Genomic DNA, 15,816 nt, shown 5'->3' with positions numbered 1-15,816 from the left:
AAAAATCAGTCAGGTTCTTAAAAGAAGGATTTTATTTAAAAAAAAAAAGAGAAAGAAAGAAAGAAATCATTTCTGTAAAATCAGGGTGGAAAATACTTTACAGGATATTCAGATTCAAAACACAGAGGATCTCCCTCCGGGAAACATCCTTAAAGTTGCAGAAAACAGGAATAAACCTCCCTCTTAACACAGGGAAAATTCACATAAAACAAAAGATAAACTAATCTGCCTTGCCTGTTTTACCTACACTGGTTGCAATATTGGAGACTTGGATTAGGATGGGTTGGAGAAGATGGAATTCTGTCTGGCCTCTCTCAGTTCCAAGAGAGAGAAACCACGTAAACAAAGAGCACAAACAAGAGACTTCCCCCCCCCCCAAGATTTGAAAGTGTCTTGTCCCCTTATTGGTCCTTTGGGTCAGGTGCCAGCCAGGTTAGCTGAGCTTCTTAACCCTTTACAGGTAACAGGATGTTGTCTCTGGCCAAGAGGGATTTTTTAGCACTGTATACAGAAAGGTGGTTACCCTTCCCTTTATATTTATGACAGATGAACATGGGGATGTAGGGTGTTCCCCTGATGTACTGAGCGTCACAATATTATTTTTATTGTTTAGCACAAATTATGCTTTTTTGGGGGGAGGTGTCCCCCTTTCTCTCTCTTTTTGACCAAACTTGGCCTTTGTCATTTTCTCCGGCCTCAATCTATGGCCTCAAGTGCAGGTTATGTCCAACATCCTGGGTTTCAAACCCTGCCAGACCTGCTATAGTGTTTCTCTTGCAGTGACAGACATTCAAGCTGCTTCCACTGCTTTGGAGTATCTCTCATCTTCTCCAAATATAAGATCTGTTCAAGATTTGAGAGCAGATCTAAAAAGTTGGAGGAGAGGCTGAAACTGCTGTTAATGGACCACTTGCTGAGGCTCACAGGGTCCAAGTCACCCCCCTGTAAATCGGACCTACTGACTGCCTCTGATCCAGTAGCAAACGAAGTAAGCACCACCCAGACTTTCAAAGAAGAAAAGACCCCACTTTCCAAAAAGAGACACGCTCCAGCGGCACTGACTTATTACTTGGTACCTATTTACTCTCCATCTGTGCCATCTTCGACAGTGTCTTGTCCTTCAGTACCCATATGGTCTCCATTCAAACTCTTGTAAAGTACTGAGAAGGATTTCCAGTTGATACCAGCATGAGTTCTCCCAGTGCTGCCTCACCAGGTAACCCATTATTGAACCTCTGTACCAATAAATTTGGTGCTTCCCTGTAGCCTGGAACCAACTTGACCTACAGTACTGGCACTTTCCATTCCTCAACGGACATGGGGAGTGATACATCATCTGACTCTGAGGTATTTTTATATGGGTTCTCCACTTTCATGACCATGAATGGTAGCTATGCAATGAGATTTTCCAAGAGATATGTCTTGCGTGGGGACATCTACAGATAGAACTCTTCACAACTCCATCCAATGCAAAGTGAGATGATTCTGCTTGAAGGGAGCAGATCTAAGAAGTTGAGGGAGGAGAGGCTGAAACTCCTGTTAATGGAGCACATTAAGAAGGGCCAGAGGTTACTCACCTTGTGTAGTTACTGTAGTTCTTGGAGATGGGTGTCCCTATAAGTGCTCCTCTAGATGCCCTTCTTGCCCTCTGCCTCAGAGTATCTCATTGGATTTTGGGGGTTGAGAAGGAACTGGAGTGGTGGCAGGTCCACCCCTCCTATGTACCCTTATATCAGGGTACGTGGGCACCTAGGCGCAGGCAAAGACCTACGGATAGTGCTGTGGAAGATCTCTGATCAAGACTGCACGAGTGTGTGCACATTCTGAAGGACACACTTCTCAACTCCAATTACTGTACAAGGTAAGTAACCGCTCCTTTTGTGTGGGCTTTTGGATAGACATAAGTTTTATTTTGAATGTTGTTCATTTAATAAAGCAGAGCCTGAAAAAAGGATAGGAATGGCCAAAAATGGTTTTTTATGCTGTTGACCAGTCCAAGAGGGGAAGCTGAGGCAAAACTGCCTGTAACATGATCCTAGGCTATGAAGGGTTACACAGGAGGCAGCTGGTCCACTACAGCTAGCTTAGCTGGTAGGATTTGCAAGATTCCCTCCTGTCTGTGCCATGATGAAGAGAATGGATTAAACTGTTTATTAGCTGATTAGCAGCAATGGATTCAGAAAATTGTTCTGTAGTTTCTGCAGGAGCAATGGCAGCTGCAGAAGATGCAGCGGGACATGAAGCAAGCAGCGATGTTTGTGGACAGCAGCAGTGGCAAAGAGACCACTGTTGCCAGCAGGTGATGGGTCCTGCTATATTTCAAATGTGGAAGCCTAAACAAAAGAGTGGAATGGGAGTTGGCAGAGGGAGCACTCAGAATGGGTTGGGGAAGACACGCTCCAAAGGCAGTCTAGAGAAGGAAGGGCCTGCCTAAATGTGACATATGAAGAGGGTCTTAAGAAATGTAAAAATGCAAAAAGAAAAGTAGTAGACTAAGGAGAGTGTGTCCCCCAAGGGGCAACGGACAAGTGTATAACCAGGACAGGGGAGGAAAGAAGAGTACCTCTAAGAAGTGTGTTTTTCTTGTGGAAATGAAGACTTTTCCTGGTAATATCTAGAACACTTGGGAAATTCAGGATGGGGTTTATGAGACCGGGAATAGGCTGTCTCAAATACAATCCCCAGACCTGTAAATTACTGCAGTGCATATTGTATGGACTGTTGGCAGAATGTAAGCTACCCCAGATACTTGAATCAGGAAAAGAGGAAAGACCAGCTCTTTCCCAGTTAAGACCCTGAAACCAGGGAAGTTTGGAGGTTCCTGTGGGAAACCCTGACTGAGGGAAGGATTTGGGCCTGAAAGCCAGAGCTAGAAGAGACTGTGCGAGTCACAGTCTACTATTATCCTGCAGGGTAACACAGGAAGTCAGGAGAGAAAATAAAGCTGTTGGAGGCTCAGGAAAAGGATAATAAATCTGAGAGAGGACCAGTCTTGAAGAAGCATGACCAAAATGTAGAAACACCTCATAGATTCATAGACTCGTAGATATTAAGGTCAGAAAGGACCATTATGATCATCTAGTCTGACCTGCACAATGCAGGCCACCGAATCTCACCCACCCACTCCTGCAATAAGCCTCTCACCTATATCTGAGCTATTGAAGTCCTCAAATCATGGTTTAAAGACTTCAAGATGCAGAGAATCATCCAGCAAGTGACCCGTGCTCCATGCTGCAGAGGAAGGCAAAAAAAAACCCAGGGCCTCTTCCAATCTGCCCTAGAGGAAAATTCCTTCCCAACCCCAAATATGGCGATCAGCTGAACATGAGCATGTGGGCAAGATTCACCAGCCAAATACCCAGGAAAGAATTCTCTGTAGTAACTCAGATCCCACACCTAGGGCATGGCAGGACAGAACTGCATGGGTGTGAATATGATGCCATTGGGAGAGTACTTGATGGTTTGTTCTCCTTGAAGGAGAAGTACCAGAGGGAACTTGCTGTTCTGAAGGAGTATAAACAGCAGGCCCTTAAAGAAAGGAATGAACTAGCTACATATAAGCAGATTTTCGAATGACAAATTGAAATGCTGGTGTATGAGAGGAATGGGCTCCAGCTCCTAGTAGGGGATGTTAAAGGTGTCAGACAGGAAAAAGTCTTATCAGCCCTTGGATTTAGCCAGCTGGAGTATGAACTGGCAAGGGAAGATGAAGGAAATAAAGCATTCCCTCAAGTAGAACTTGCCTTGGGATGGACAAGGTTCTAAGGGGAAGTTGGGGGAGAATGTTCAGTGATTTAGAGACAGCTAGAAGTGAGCAGGCTCTAACAGAGGGTCCTGGGAGTTAGGCCTGAGACTCCAGCCAGATAGGGACTAAAAGGTCTGCCAAAGCAGAGATGGTCCCAGGCAGGGAGTCCTGGGAGGAGGAAAAGAAACCTTTGTTTTGTGTGGACTCTTGGTTGGGCTTGAAAATTATCTTTTGAATGTTTGTTAATTTAATAAAGAAAAATAATTTAATAACAGAACCCGAGAGGAGATGGGAATGGACAAAGGTGATTAAGTTTATTGAACAATCCAAGAGGCAAAGCTGTCTGTAGTGTGGTCTTAGGCTATGAAGAGGTGCATAGGAGATGGCCAGCACACCATTCAACCCATGGAATAAACAGGTTCTTTATTCAGAGAGCCACTTAGGGTTAATTGAGAAGATGAGATTGCTGACGTACCCAGAGAAACTTTGAACTTTAGTTCACATAGTTTACAAATATTATTGAAATAATAGAAAATACATTGACATAAGAGTAAGTACAGTGAAGTGGTTTCCCGCATTGTGCATACTTACAACTTTATGGAAACTATTAGAAACAAAGATAGAAGATAAATTAAGTGGAGATGACTTCAAGAGGAAAGTGCTGGGCCAGTTGTACTACCTGTTTGCCCCATGTCATTGTCCTCATGTCCCAGCAACAGGTTGGATAACCACAACTCTATACACCTTTTCCTATTCCACACAAACATGTCTGGAACCATATTTGAAAACTTTCAGTCCCTAGTGTCATATTCTGTCTAACCATAGTTAAAATTCTGACCAATAACACTCACTTGTCTCAATTAATGTTCCAATAGTTTTGATACATCAGTGTGGTAGCTCCCTGGTTACCTTAATGCAAAAGTACCCTAAGATGCTAGCATGTTTGTTTGTTGTTTACCTATTTATCACACTATGCAATGCTAAACTATTATAAGATGTATATTGTTAAATTTTACAACTTAAATCAAGCACATATTATTTCAGTCAAAAATATAATACTCATGCCAGTTTATGCCTATTGCTAGCTGCTACTGGGCCTCACCCTAAACCACAGTTAAAACCTACAGCTAAGTCTATTTTTAATATATAGGTGGTTCTACATGCTGTTACAGCTTCAGTAACTTTCCTTATTATTTTATAGATTATATTTTACCCAAAACTATACATCCTTCAAGATCAAGTCACGGGTTAATGATCAACAAGGCCCACATTGAAATTCATTAAAGAACTGATTCTGTAGTCATGGCTCAGTTATTAATTTCCGTGTCTGCTTTGCCTTAGTCATGACTGCAAGGACAGGACTGCAACCTTATCTTTGTCATAGCCTCAGCTGTGGATTTATTATTAATTATTATTTGAGGGGAGGGAAAGTTATTTGGTTTTGTTCCTTTTTGGATTGTTTTGGTACGGTCATCTAAAATGTTTCAACTGTTTGCTTTGTTTTTGTTAATCATCATAATCATGTATTAGTGCGAGACTTTACAGAAGTATAGCTGATTGGATAACTTTACAAGGTGGCCATTATGTGTAATTATTTAAACTATTAGTAGGAAACTAGTAGCAATGTATGGGTACTAAATGGTAAAATAGTAATCACAATAACTAGATATAAAATATCAATGTGTCCTAAGGGCTGAAATAATCTTGTTACAAAAGTTGGTACAATTTCCTATATCTGTAAGCCCCCTAAATAGTATATTACATCTAATAATTTGAGCATTGTCATTTCAGATAATATAAGCAATTGTAACCTGATGCACAAGCTTTATGGTGCACCATAAAATGGGGAAGACCTTTTCAAGTTGGTTTAAGCATGTGGAGTTATCAAAATGTTCATTCTTTCTGTTGATATTTAATTAGTCTATGCACAGTAATCAAGTCTGTAATAGACTTGCCTTGAACTTTAAAAATAGAATTAAATCTAAAGTTGTTTTATAATATGTACATCAATGTAAAGGAAAACATTAATAGCATCACTGCACTAACCCGTTTTTAGAAATATTTTCTCTTTTGGATTTGTCCAAAAAAAGGGGGGTGTTCTTAAATTGGATTCTCATTTTTATGAAAGCCTGCTTTGATTTAATTAATCTCAAATGCATGTATTAGTTTTCATTCGAGTGCTCTTGCTTCTTCATCTTCATCTTCAGTACCATTATGAAGGAAAAGAATGTAATAGCTTTCTTTAATTAGTCTTTTAAAATGTCCTTTCAATGGTCATATAATTTAAATAGAGTTGGTTAATAAATGATTTTCATGTCCCAAAAAATTAAGATTTCAAAAAATTTCCCTTTCCACAGATTGTTCAGTTTTTCATGAAAAAAATCCTAGAACTGGAAGGGATCTTGAGAGGTCATCTAGTCCAGTCCCCTGCATTCCTGGCAGGACTAAGTAAGACAATTCCTGACAGGTGTTTGTCTAACCTGCTCTTAAAAATCTCCAATGATGGAGATTCTACAACCTCCCTGGGCAATTTATTCCAGTGCTTAACTACCCTGACAGTTAGGAAGTTTTTCTTAATGTCCAACCTAAACCTCCCTTGCTGCAATTTAAGCCCAAGGATGCATTTCATCAGGCCCTGGGACTTGAAGACAGATAATTTATCCAAGTAATTTTGAACTTGTTCTTTCCCTATTTTAGCCTCTTCTGATCCTATCTCATTTTCACTGGCATTCACTATGTTAGACATCTAATCATGACCAATCTTCTTGGTGAAAACTGAAACAAAGAAGTCATTAAGCACCTCTGCCATTTCCACATTTTCTGTTATTTTCTACGCCTCATTGGGTAATGGGCCTACCATGTCCTTGGTCGTTGTCTTGCTTCTAATGTATTTGTAGAATGTTTTCTTGTTACCGTTTGTCTCTGGCTAGTTTGATCTCGTTTTATGCCTTGGCCTTTCTAATTTTGTCCCTACATACTTTTGTTATTTGTTTATATTTATCCTTTGTAATTTGACCTAGAGTACACTTTTTGTAGAACTTTTTTATTTTTAGATCATTGAAGGTCTCCTGGTAAAAATACAGACCTAGAATACTGAATGACCTAGTGGGCAGAACATGCATTTGTAATGCGGGATACCCAGCCTCAAGTCCCTGTTCTCAAGCAGGAACAGCAATGATTTGAATCTGTGTCTCCTACATCCCAGGTAGTGTCCTGACCATAATGCTGTTGGTTATTCAGTGATGTTTTGATTTCTCTCAGTTCCATTCTGGACCCGAGAAACCTTTCCAACTACGTTTTGTTAAAACTTGTACATTCACATGAAAATTTTCTGTTTTGACAAATCCTGGAAAAAGAATATTGTTGAAAAATTCCTTACCAGGTCTGAGTTTAAATTATCTTCAGTTACATGGGAATTTTAACCTGTAAGACTATACTTGAATTATTTGCTTCTGAACATGTCTCCCATATTTTTGTTCACTCTTACCTTTGAGCCTTCTGTCGCGTCATTCCATGGATTAGGGACAATTTTCTATTCTTCCTTTTGTGAAGCGTCTACAGATGCTTTACAGTGGCTCTCCAAACTGTTTGTAGTTGAGGGCAGAACTAGGCTTGTTAGGAAAGGATAGGTCCAGCTACAAAAACGCACCCAGTTTTGTTTGTCGTCACTCAGCTGCAGGCAAGCTTTCTCTGGTGCTCCCAGAAACTGACACCAAAACATGGTGGATTGATTTAAATCAAGGTGATTTAAAGGAGTGATTTAAATCACCTAACAGAAAGCCACAATCTAAAATATATTTTTAATACTTTTCCATTTGTACTTCAGTTATTTTCTAATGAAAGATACATTTTCACTTGTTGATATAACTGTTAAAACATGTTGATTTACAACCAAATAGAGCCTTCACACTAGATTTGGTACATCTTTTTGCGACCTAGGTGGGTACACTGTAACAATATATATTTATTGAATCAATTATATAGCTTAATATTTTCAGATTTTTATTAATTGTACAATTTTAGTGTGTTAGAAATATATGGCTTATATTCTATATAATTAACTTTTTGTTCATAATTTATCTCAAGCTGCATTAGGATGGTAACTAGAATTTAATTAAACATAAAAAAGCATACAAAATTAATTTTTATTAACCAGCTTAAATATTTTGGATACCTAAACATCTCTTATCAAAACATGTTTCACATTTACAACTAAATCATTTATTAAAGTGAGGGATTAACTGTAATCAGTGATTTAAACTGATTATTTCAGTCTGGGAAAATTTTCAGATGTACCTACATGAAAGTGACTGGAGCTTCAGTTCCTAGTCTCACCTAAGTCTTTTGAAAATAAGACAGTCTCCTAAATTGCTTAGGCTGACCTATTGTGCCATTCTTATAAAGCCTGACATCACAAGTTGATGGTTTTTTCCCCTGGGTCTTTCCTTTTATAGAAAATCAGGTTTTAACTCAGTATTTGCTAGTGCCGTGGATTTAAAGCATATCACTCTTTTTAAAAAGTGTCAAGATTATAATAAATTTAAATCTTAACAAATTCTGTATTAAATTCATTTTAAACGTTTATTTTTAAAAGAAAAATATAATTTAAATAAACAGTCTAATTTTTTTCACCCTTTTTCTTCAAAAAAAAAATCATCAATTTTTAAGCCATCCTGTGCAAAACAGAAAAGGAGATGTTTTTATTTCTACTATGAGGCTTACTGCATTCTAAGCTTTCACTTCACTGCAGAAATGTTTCTGCAGATCTTTCAAAACACTTCTAAAAACAATCAAGCCCAACTCTTTCAATTGTACCTTTTATTTGTATTGTACTGTGCCCTATCTGCTGTGCCGCTAAGCTTGATCCTACAAGGTGCTGAGCATTCTGGCCCTGATTCAGCAAGCACTTAAGCACCTGCTTAACTTTAACCATAGGGGTAGTCTCATTGACTTCAGTTGGACTATTCACATGCTTAAAGTTAAGCACATAGTTAAGTGCTTTGCTGGACTGCAGTCAGAGCGCTCAACATCTTGAAGGATCAAGCATTGAGACTAGAAACTCAGCCCCTGGGACTGTTCTTTATTTATCAGATGTGTCAGGTGGATTGCACAGTGCCATTATAACTGATAGTACAGTCTAAATAGTATCATCTTTCAGGTTTCAGAGTAGCAGCCGTGTTAGTCTGTATTCGCAAAAAGAAAAGGAGTACTTGTGGCACCTTAGAGACTAACAAATTTATTTGAGCATAAGCTTTCTTGAGCTACAGCTCACTTCGTCGGATGCATTTGGTGGAAAATACAGAGGGGAGATTTATATACACACACAGAGAACATGAAACAATGGGTTTATCATACACACTGTAAGGAGAGTGATCACTTAAGATAAGCCATCACCAGCAGCGGCGGAGGGGGGAAGGAGGAAAACTTTTCATTGTGACAAGCAAGGAAGGCTATTTCCAGCAGTTAACAAGAACATCTGAGGAACAGTGGGGGGTGGGGTGGGGGGAGAAATAACATGGGGAAATAGTTTTACTTTGTGTAATGACTCATCCATTCCCAGTCTCTATTCAAGCCTAACTTAATTGTATCCAGTTTGCAAATTAATTCCAATTCAGCAGTCTCTCGTTGGAGTCTGTTTTTGAAGCTTTTTTGTTGAAGGATAGCCACCCTCAGATCTGTAATTGAGTGACCAGAGAGATTGAAGTGTTCTCCGACTGGTTTTTGAATGCTATAATTCTTGATGTCTGATTTGTGTCCATTTATTCTTTTACGTAGAGACTGTCCAGTTTGGCCAATGTACATGGCAGAGGGGCAATGCTGGCACATGATGGCATATATCACATTGGTAGATGCGCAAGTGAACGAGCCTCTGATAGTGTGGCTGATGTGATTAGGCCCTATGATGGTATCCCCTGAATAGATATGTGGACAGAGTTGGCAACGGGCTTTGTTGCAAGGATAGGTTCCTGGGTTAGTGGTTCTGTTGTGTGGTGTGTGGTTGCTGGTGAGTATTTGCTTCAGATTGGGGGGCTGTCTGTAAGCAAGGACTGGCCTGTCTCCCAAGATCTGTGAGAGTGATGGGTCGTCCTTCAGGATAGGTTGTAGATCCTTGATGATGCGTTGGAGAGGTTTTAGTTGGGGGCTGAATGTGATGGCTAGTGGGGTTCTGTTATTTTCTTTGTTGGGCCTGTACTGTAGTACAGGGTACTGGGTACTCTTCTGGCTCTGTCAATCTGTTTCTTCACTTCAGCAGGCGGGTATTGTAGTTGTAGAAATGCATGATAGAGATCTTGTAGGTGTTTGTCTCTGTCTGAGGGGTTGGAGCAAATGTCGTTATATCGTACAGCTTGGCTGTAGACAATGGATCGTGTGGTATGATCTGGATGAAAGCTAGAGGCAAGTAGGTAGGAATAGCGGTCAGTAGGTTTCCGATATAGGGTGGTGTTTATGTGACCATCGCATATTAGCACGGTAGTGTCCAGGAAGTGGATCTCTTGTGTGGACTGGTCCAGGCTGAGGTTGATGGTGGGATGGAAATTGTTGAAATCATGGTGGAATTCCTCAAGGGCTTCTTTTCCATGGGTCCAGATGATGAAGATGTCATCAATGTAGCGCAAGTAGAGTAGCGGCATTAGGAGACAAGAGCTGAGGAAGCATTGTTCTAAGTCCGCCATAAAAATGTTGGCATACTGTGGGACCATCATCTTTCAGTGATTCTTGAGAATAAAATAATAATAAATAATAATAATAAATCATTGCTCCCTTTTGATGGCACTTGTTATGAAAATTAAAAATATGGATATACAAATATGCATATTTATACAAATAATGCTTTATGTGAGAATAATAGATAACATATTTTTCCATATAAGAAAAAACTAATCTTGCATTGCAATTCCAAAAGATTAGGTTAGTGTATCAATTCTATTTTTCAGGAAGTACTGAGTTTTGATATTCACTTATGTGCCAGTATTTTGATTTCATAAATCTGGCTTAATACTAGAGTACATTAATTATTAGTCAGTTAAAATAATGCCACTGTTTCTTTGGCCCCCGTTAGAATTATGCATCCTAAGTAAACAAATCATACTTCGTTCAAGTTGTAAGGTACCTATTACCATTTCTCTTGAATACATACATTTTTCATCGTCAAAAAACTGCATCTCCTTCATTTTTCTACCACACTAACTGCCTGCCTTTTAATGACTAAGAGATTATTTTAAGCTTTTTTGTGTTCAATATTGATGATGCCAGTGCAGAGCTTTCACTTTTGTAATGTTAAATGGCACATGAAATCTTTAAGTCCACAACAACCTACACAGAAAGTGCAGAAAATGAAAATTCCTAAACTGTACTATATATTTTATTTACTACATTCATATGTCCTACAAAGGTACATTATATCTCACTCATGCTTTGCATGGTTTTCTAATTCTCATCTGTGCTGTCACTATTTCCTAGTTGCTTCAATATTTTGGGCCACCTTGATTTTATTGTGGGGTTGGCCTATATCTGCTGAATTGGCAGTGTGAGATATTTTGGGTATACATGTTATTGGTTCGCTATCTGTACCTTACCTCTTACCCAAGTATAGATGAATGGATCTGATGACTAATTCTCAGAATAACTGACAATGCTGGTATTTCTCAGGTATCAATACTCATAGTAAGTATAGGCTATTTAAATATATTATTTGGTAAGCAAATTCCTTTCTCTGGTAAATTAAGAAGTCTCCTATCACACACTAAATAATAAAAAGAAAAGGAGTACCCGTGGCACCTTAGAGACTAACAAATTTATTAGAGCATAAGCTTTCGTGAGCTACAGCTCACTTCATCGGATGCATTTGGTGGAAAAAGCAGAATGCATCCGATGAAGTGAGCTGTAGCTCACGAAAGCTTATGCTCTAATAAATTTGTTAGTCTCTAAGGTGCCACGGGTACTCCTTTTCTTTTTGCGAATACAGACTAGCACGGCTGCTACTCTGAAATAAATAATAAAACTGTGCTATGTAGCCTCTCACCCACCCTGATGTTGTTCGGGGCTGAGATTCTTTTACAAGTCGTCGTCATCATCATCATCATCTTTCTTCTTCCACAACTTCCAAAGAGATTGTTGCCCGATAAAGTGAAATGAATAAGAGTCTGAGTTAAATAAGCTTTTTGAAATAAACAGACTGTTAGTGATTACAGTGTAGTATAGCACCATGTTATAGAATCACAAACTATGTATTTGTGTAACTCTGGATATATATTCTGTATTATTCAGAAGCATCAACTTCTGGAAAAATAAAGACTGTTAAGTGTAAAGGTTAGTACTATTTTAGGAGTGACATTTATTTTAAAACTTTGACACATTTTGGAAGATGCAATTTATTACATTCATAAATAGTTTATGTTCGTATTTAAAAGCTTCATAGTTCATTACGACTGACTTACACTCAGGGAGTCTTAAATTTCCTTTTTCCTTCCCCAGAGGCTTTTTGCAGGGCAGAAGATCCCCTGAAGGACAAAGTGAAATTTCAGTGCTACAGAGGTGTGTATATATAGCCAAGGAATTTCTTAATTACCATACAAATCTTAAGGGGAAAACTTCTTTTCAAAACATCATCTATATGTTTAGCAATAGCATGTTTGTAATAACAAGAAGAGTCTGAATATAGCTAAAGTAAAGGTGTCGAGATGTGGTGAAACAAAATGCTGTGTGCAACCCACTGAGAGGCACTGTGGTAAACTTTCAGGAGTACGAGGGTGACACCTAATTTGCACATAGATGCACATAGTGATTAAAATACTAAGTGCACATGCAATTTTTTTGTTTGACTTGAGACTTTGAGAGCTTACAAAGTGCTTTACAAGGCAAAATATGTTATGAAGGCTTCAAAGCAAGGTGTATGCAGCCTGATGATAGTTCTCGGAAACAGAGTTCTTAGTGGTTTGTACTGTTGGTCATGACTGTAGTATATCTCTGAAATGGCCACATACATGATGAAATATATGTTTGTCTGCTGAGTGTTTGCTGTGTCCCCACCCCCCCCTCGGCTCATAAACAAAACGTCTTTTCTCAAATCTAGGTACCTCTTAAGAGGCACAAATAGCAGTCATGGTAATTAACTCCAGATATCTGTCACTACAGATTATGATTGAGTGTGTGTGTGTGTGTGTGTGTGTGTGTGTGTGTGTGTGTGTACACACACACACACACACACACACACACACACACAAAATAATATATATATAATATAAAGTGAGTAAATTTCTTCTTGGATTGCAGAATGAGCACAATGAGCCTGTCCATTCTAGCTGACTTTTGGCCTCATCTAGTTTGGTTTCAAGTAAAAATGGATATATACTTTCTTTTGTCCCCTTCAAAGCTACTGCAATGAACTGTGAAATTAGTTGGATCCTTTCAGCAGGTGGACAACAATTTATACTCATATTTTTTGAGCAAGACAGAAAATAGAAAACATTTTTCTGAACTTCCATGAAAATGCGTGCAACTTTGAGAGGCCTCCCACTCCCCTTGCAATTTCAAGCTAAGGTCCCCACTCATCTCTGAAGTTTTAATAAATACTTGGCAATATCTTCTGTAGCTGTTGAAAGTCAAGTATTGGCTTTAGAGATGGAGTGGAGTCTTCCATGACCCTAGAAGAAGTGGCTTCCTTCTGCAACCTTCCTTAACCAGATACACTTGAAACACCAGGATCTACTTACCCTATCTACCCCATTCATAAGCAGTCCACTTTTTTCTGTTTGCTCTCAATAGTTTTCTGCTTCTATAGGAAAATGCAGCAAGTGGCTATGGTTATGGTTTTGTACTGTAGCCCTAACAGGTCTTTTCCATCTGTAACTTGTTAGACAATTCAACCACATTAGATAAACATATTCATTGGATATTTATGCATAAAAGAGAAGAAGAATAGTTACCAATGTGGACACTTGAATTGTCATAATTAGTTTTGAATCAACAGCCTGTTGAAATGAATAGGGCTAGTTCATACCTTTTAAAGCTTTTTGGTGAGGCCGGCTTGTACAGACTTTTGCATGTAGCCCTGTGTTAATGCACATTGGTGCACATATGGAAGGAATATCTCTTAAAAGCTGTACCCTTTATTAAAAAAAAAAAAGCTTAAATTCCAAGGAAACCAAGTGCAGCCAGTGGTTTGGAGGACATATTTCATGTGGCTCAAGGGCTGAGAATGCACTGCTAAATTATTCTAACAATTTCTTTGTAAAAATATTAGCAAATAGTTAATAAACCATCCCATTGTGGCTGTATTCTGTCTTCAGTATTCTGTCACTCTAGTTGTGCTACGTGAAGCCTAAAGTTACAGGGTGAAATCCTGGCCCCACTTTCGTCAACACAAGTTTAAACCCATCCTCTGTATACTTAATGCAAAGACAAAATGTCTCATTCAGACATTTCTTGATGATATTTCATTATGACCAGATATTCACAGAGAAAATTACATGTTATGACATGCAGACCTTGAGAAATGTAGAAATGTTGTTTATTTACAAACATATATTGCTTGCTGCCTAATCACCTTGATATTTATCAAACAAGTAATATGTCAGTCACTGGCTGAAGCAGGAGCAGATCTGGGCAGCAGCAGGGGCTGGTTATATGGAAACAGGCACAGGACTAAAGTATGAGCAATGGTTGGCTGGGGCAGAATCAGAAATGAAAGCAGTCTGAAACCACTGGCAGTGAGAGTGCTCCTGGTGAGGCAGTGACATTAAGAACACAAATATGGCCATTTTAGATCAGATCAATAGTCCATCTAGACCAATGTCCTGTCTTTCAACATTGGCCAGTGCCAGATACAGTAAGTGATCCATCCCGTCGTCCAGACCTAGCTTCTGATAGTCTGAGACTTAGGGACACCTTGAGCATTGGTGTTGCATCCTTGACAATCTTGGCTGATAGCCATTAATAGACCTATCCTCCATGAACTTATCTAATTCTTTTTTGAACCCTGAGATACTTTTGGTTTCACAAGATCCCATGGCAACCAGCTCCACAGGTTGACTCTTCATTGTGTGAAGTACTTCCCTATCTTTGTTTTAAATTTGCTGCCTATTAATTTCACTGGTGACCCCTACCTAGTTCTTGTGTTATGTGACACGGTAAATAACACTTTCTTATTCACTTTCTCCACACAGTTCATAATTGTATAGACCTCTCTTATATCTCCTCTGAGGCTATGTGTACACTACCACTTATGTCAGCATATTCCAGAAGTCTTGAGGTCTTTCTGAGTCTAGCCTTCATTGATTTCAGCTCTACCATATCATTCATGAACAAACACCCCTCCCCCTCGAGCGACATCAGTTATGCTGCCATAAGCGCTAGTGTGCACAGCCGCTCGTTGGGGGTGGATTAATCTCCCATCGACATAGAGTGGCTGCATGAGAGATTTCTCTAGTATAGAGATGACCTTAGTCATCTCTTTGTTGTAAGATGAACAGTCCCAGTCTGTTTTTAATCTCTCTTCATATGGAAGCTGTTCCATATCCCTAATCATTTTCTTGAGTGATATCAGCTACTTTTGACCTCATCATTTTATATGTATAGCTGGGCTTATGTTTTCCAATATGCATTACTTTCAACTTACGAACATAAAATTTCATCTACTATTTTGTTGCCCAGTCATCCAGTTTTGGGAGATGCCTTTGTAATTTTTTGCAGTCTGCTTTGTACTTTACTAAATTACTCAAGATAGTTTACTCTGCTAACTTTGCCGCCTCACTGTTTACACCCCCCCCACACACACACCTTTTCAGATAATTTAGGAATATGTTGAACAGCACAGGTGCCAGTACAGATCTTTGTGGGATGCTGCTATTTACCTCTGTCCATTTGTGAGAAATTACCATTTATTCCTTCCTTTTGTGCATCAATAACTGAAAGACAGGAAACAAAGGGACTTTCCTCTTATCCCATGACTGCTTAGTTTGCTTAAGGGCCTTTGGTGAGGGACCTTGCCAAAGGCTTTCTGAAAGTCCACTGTACACTATATCCACTGGATCACCGTTGTCCATGTGTTTGTTGAATTCTAATACATTGGT

General features: G+C 39.1%; 1 protein-coding gene across 12 annotated transcripts in view; it reads left to right on the top strand.

The window, feature by feature from the left end:
- Nucleotides 1–15,816, top strand: part of SPOCK3 (SPARC (osteonectin), cwcv and kazal like domains proteoglycan 3) — a 404,141-nt gene that overhangs the window by 266,641 nt on the left and 121,684 nt on the right. For 4 of the 12 annotated variants that reach the window (XM_038400864.1, XM_038400862.1, XM_038400860.1 and 1 more), the window contains one exon: nucleotides 12,221–12,280. The exons of the other annotated variants lie outside the window; for them this stretch is intronic. In XM_038400864.1, the coding sequence (XP_038256792.1) occupies nucleotides 12,221–12,280 (60 nt within the window). The remainder of the gene's footprint in view (nucleotides 1–12,220; nucleotides 12,281–15,816) is intronic. 12 annotated transcript variants of the gene reach the window in all.

Source organism: Dermochelys coriacea, chromosome 4 (genome assembly GCF_009764565.3).
Source record: "Dermochelys coriacea isolate rDerCor1 chromosome 4, rDerCor1.pri.v4, whole genome shotgun sequence".
Classification (NCBI taxonomy): Eukaryota; Metazoa; Chordata; order Testudines; family Dermochelyidae; genus Dermochelys; species Dermochelys coriacea.
The sequence above is the reverse complement of the archived record's forward strand: the minus strand, read 5'-3'. Positions and strand labels throughout refer to the sequence as shown.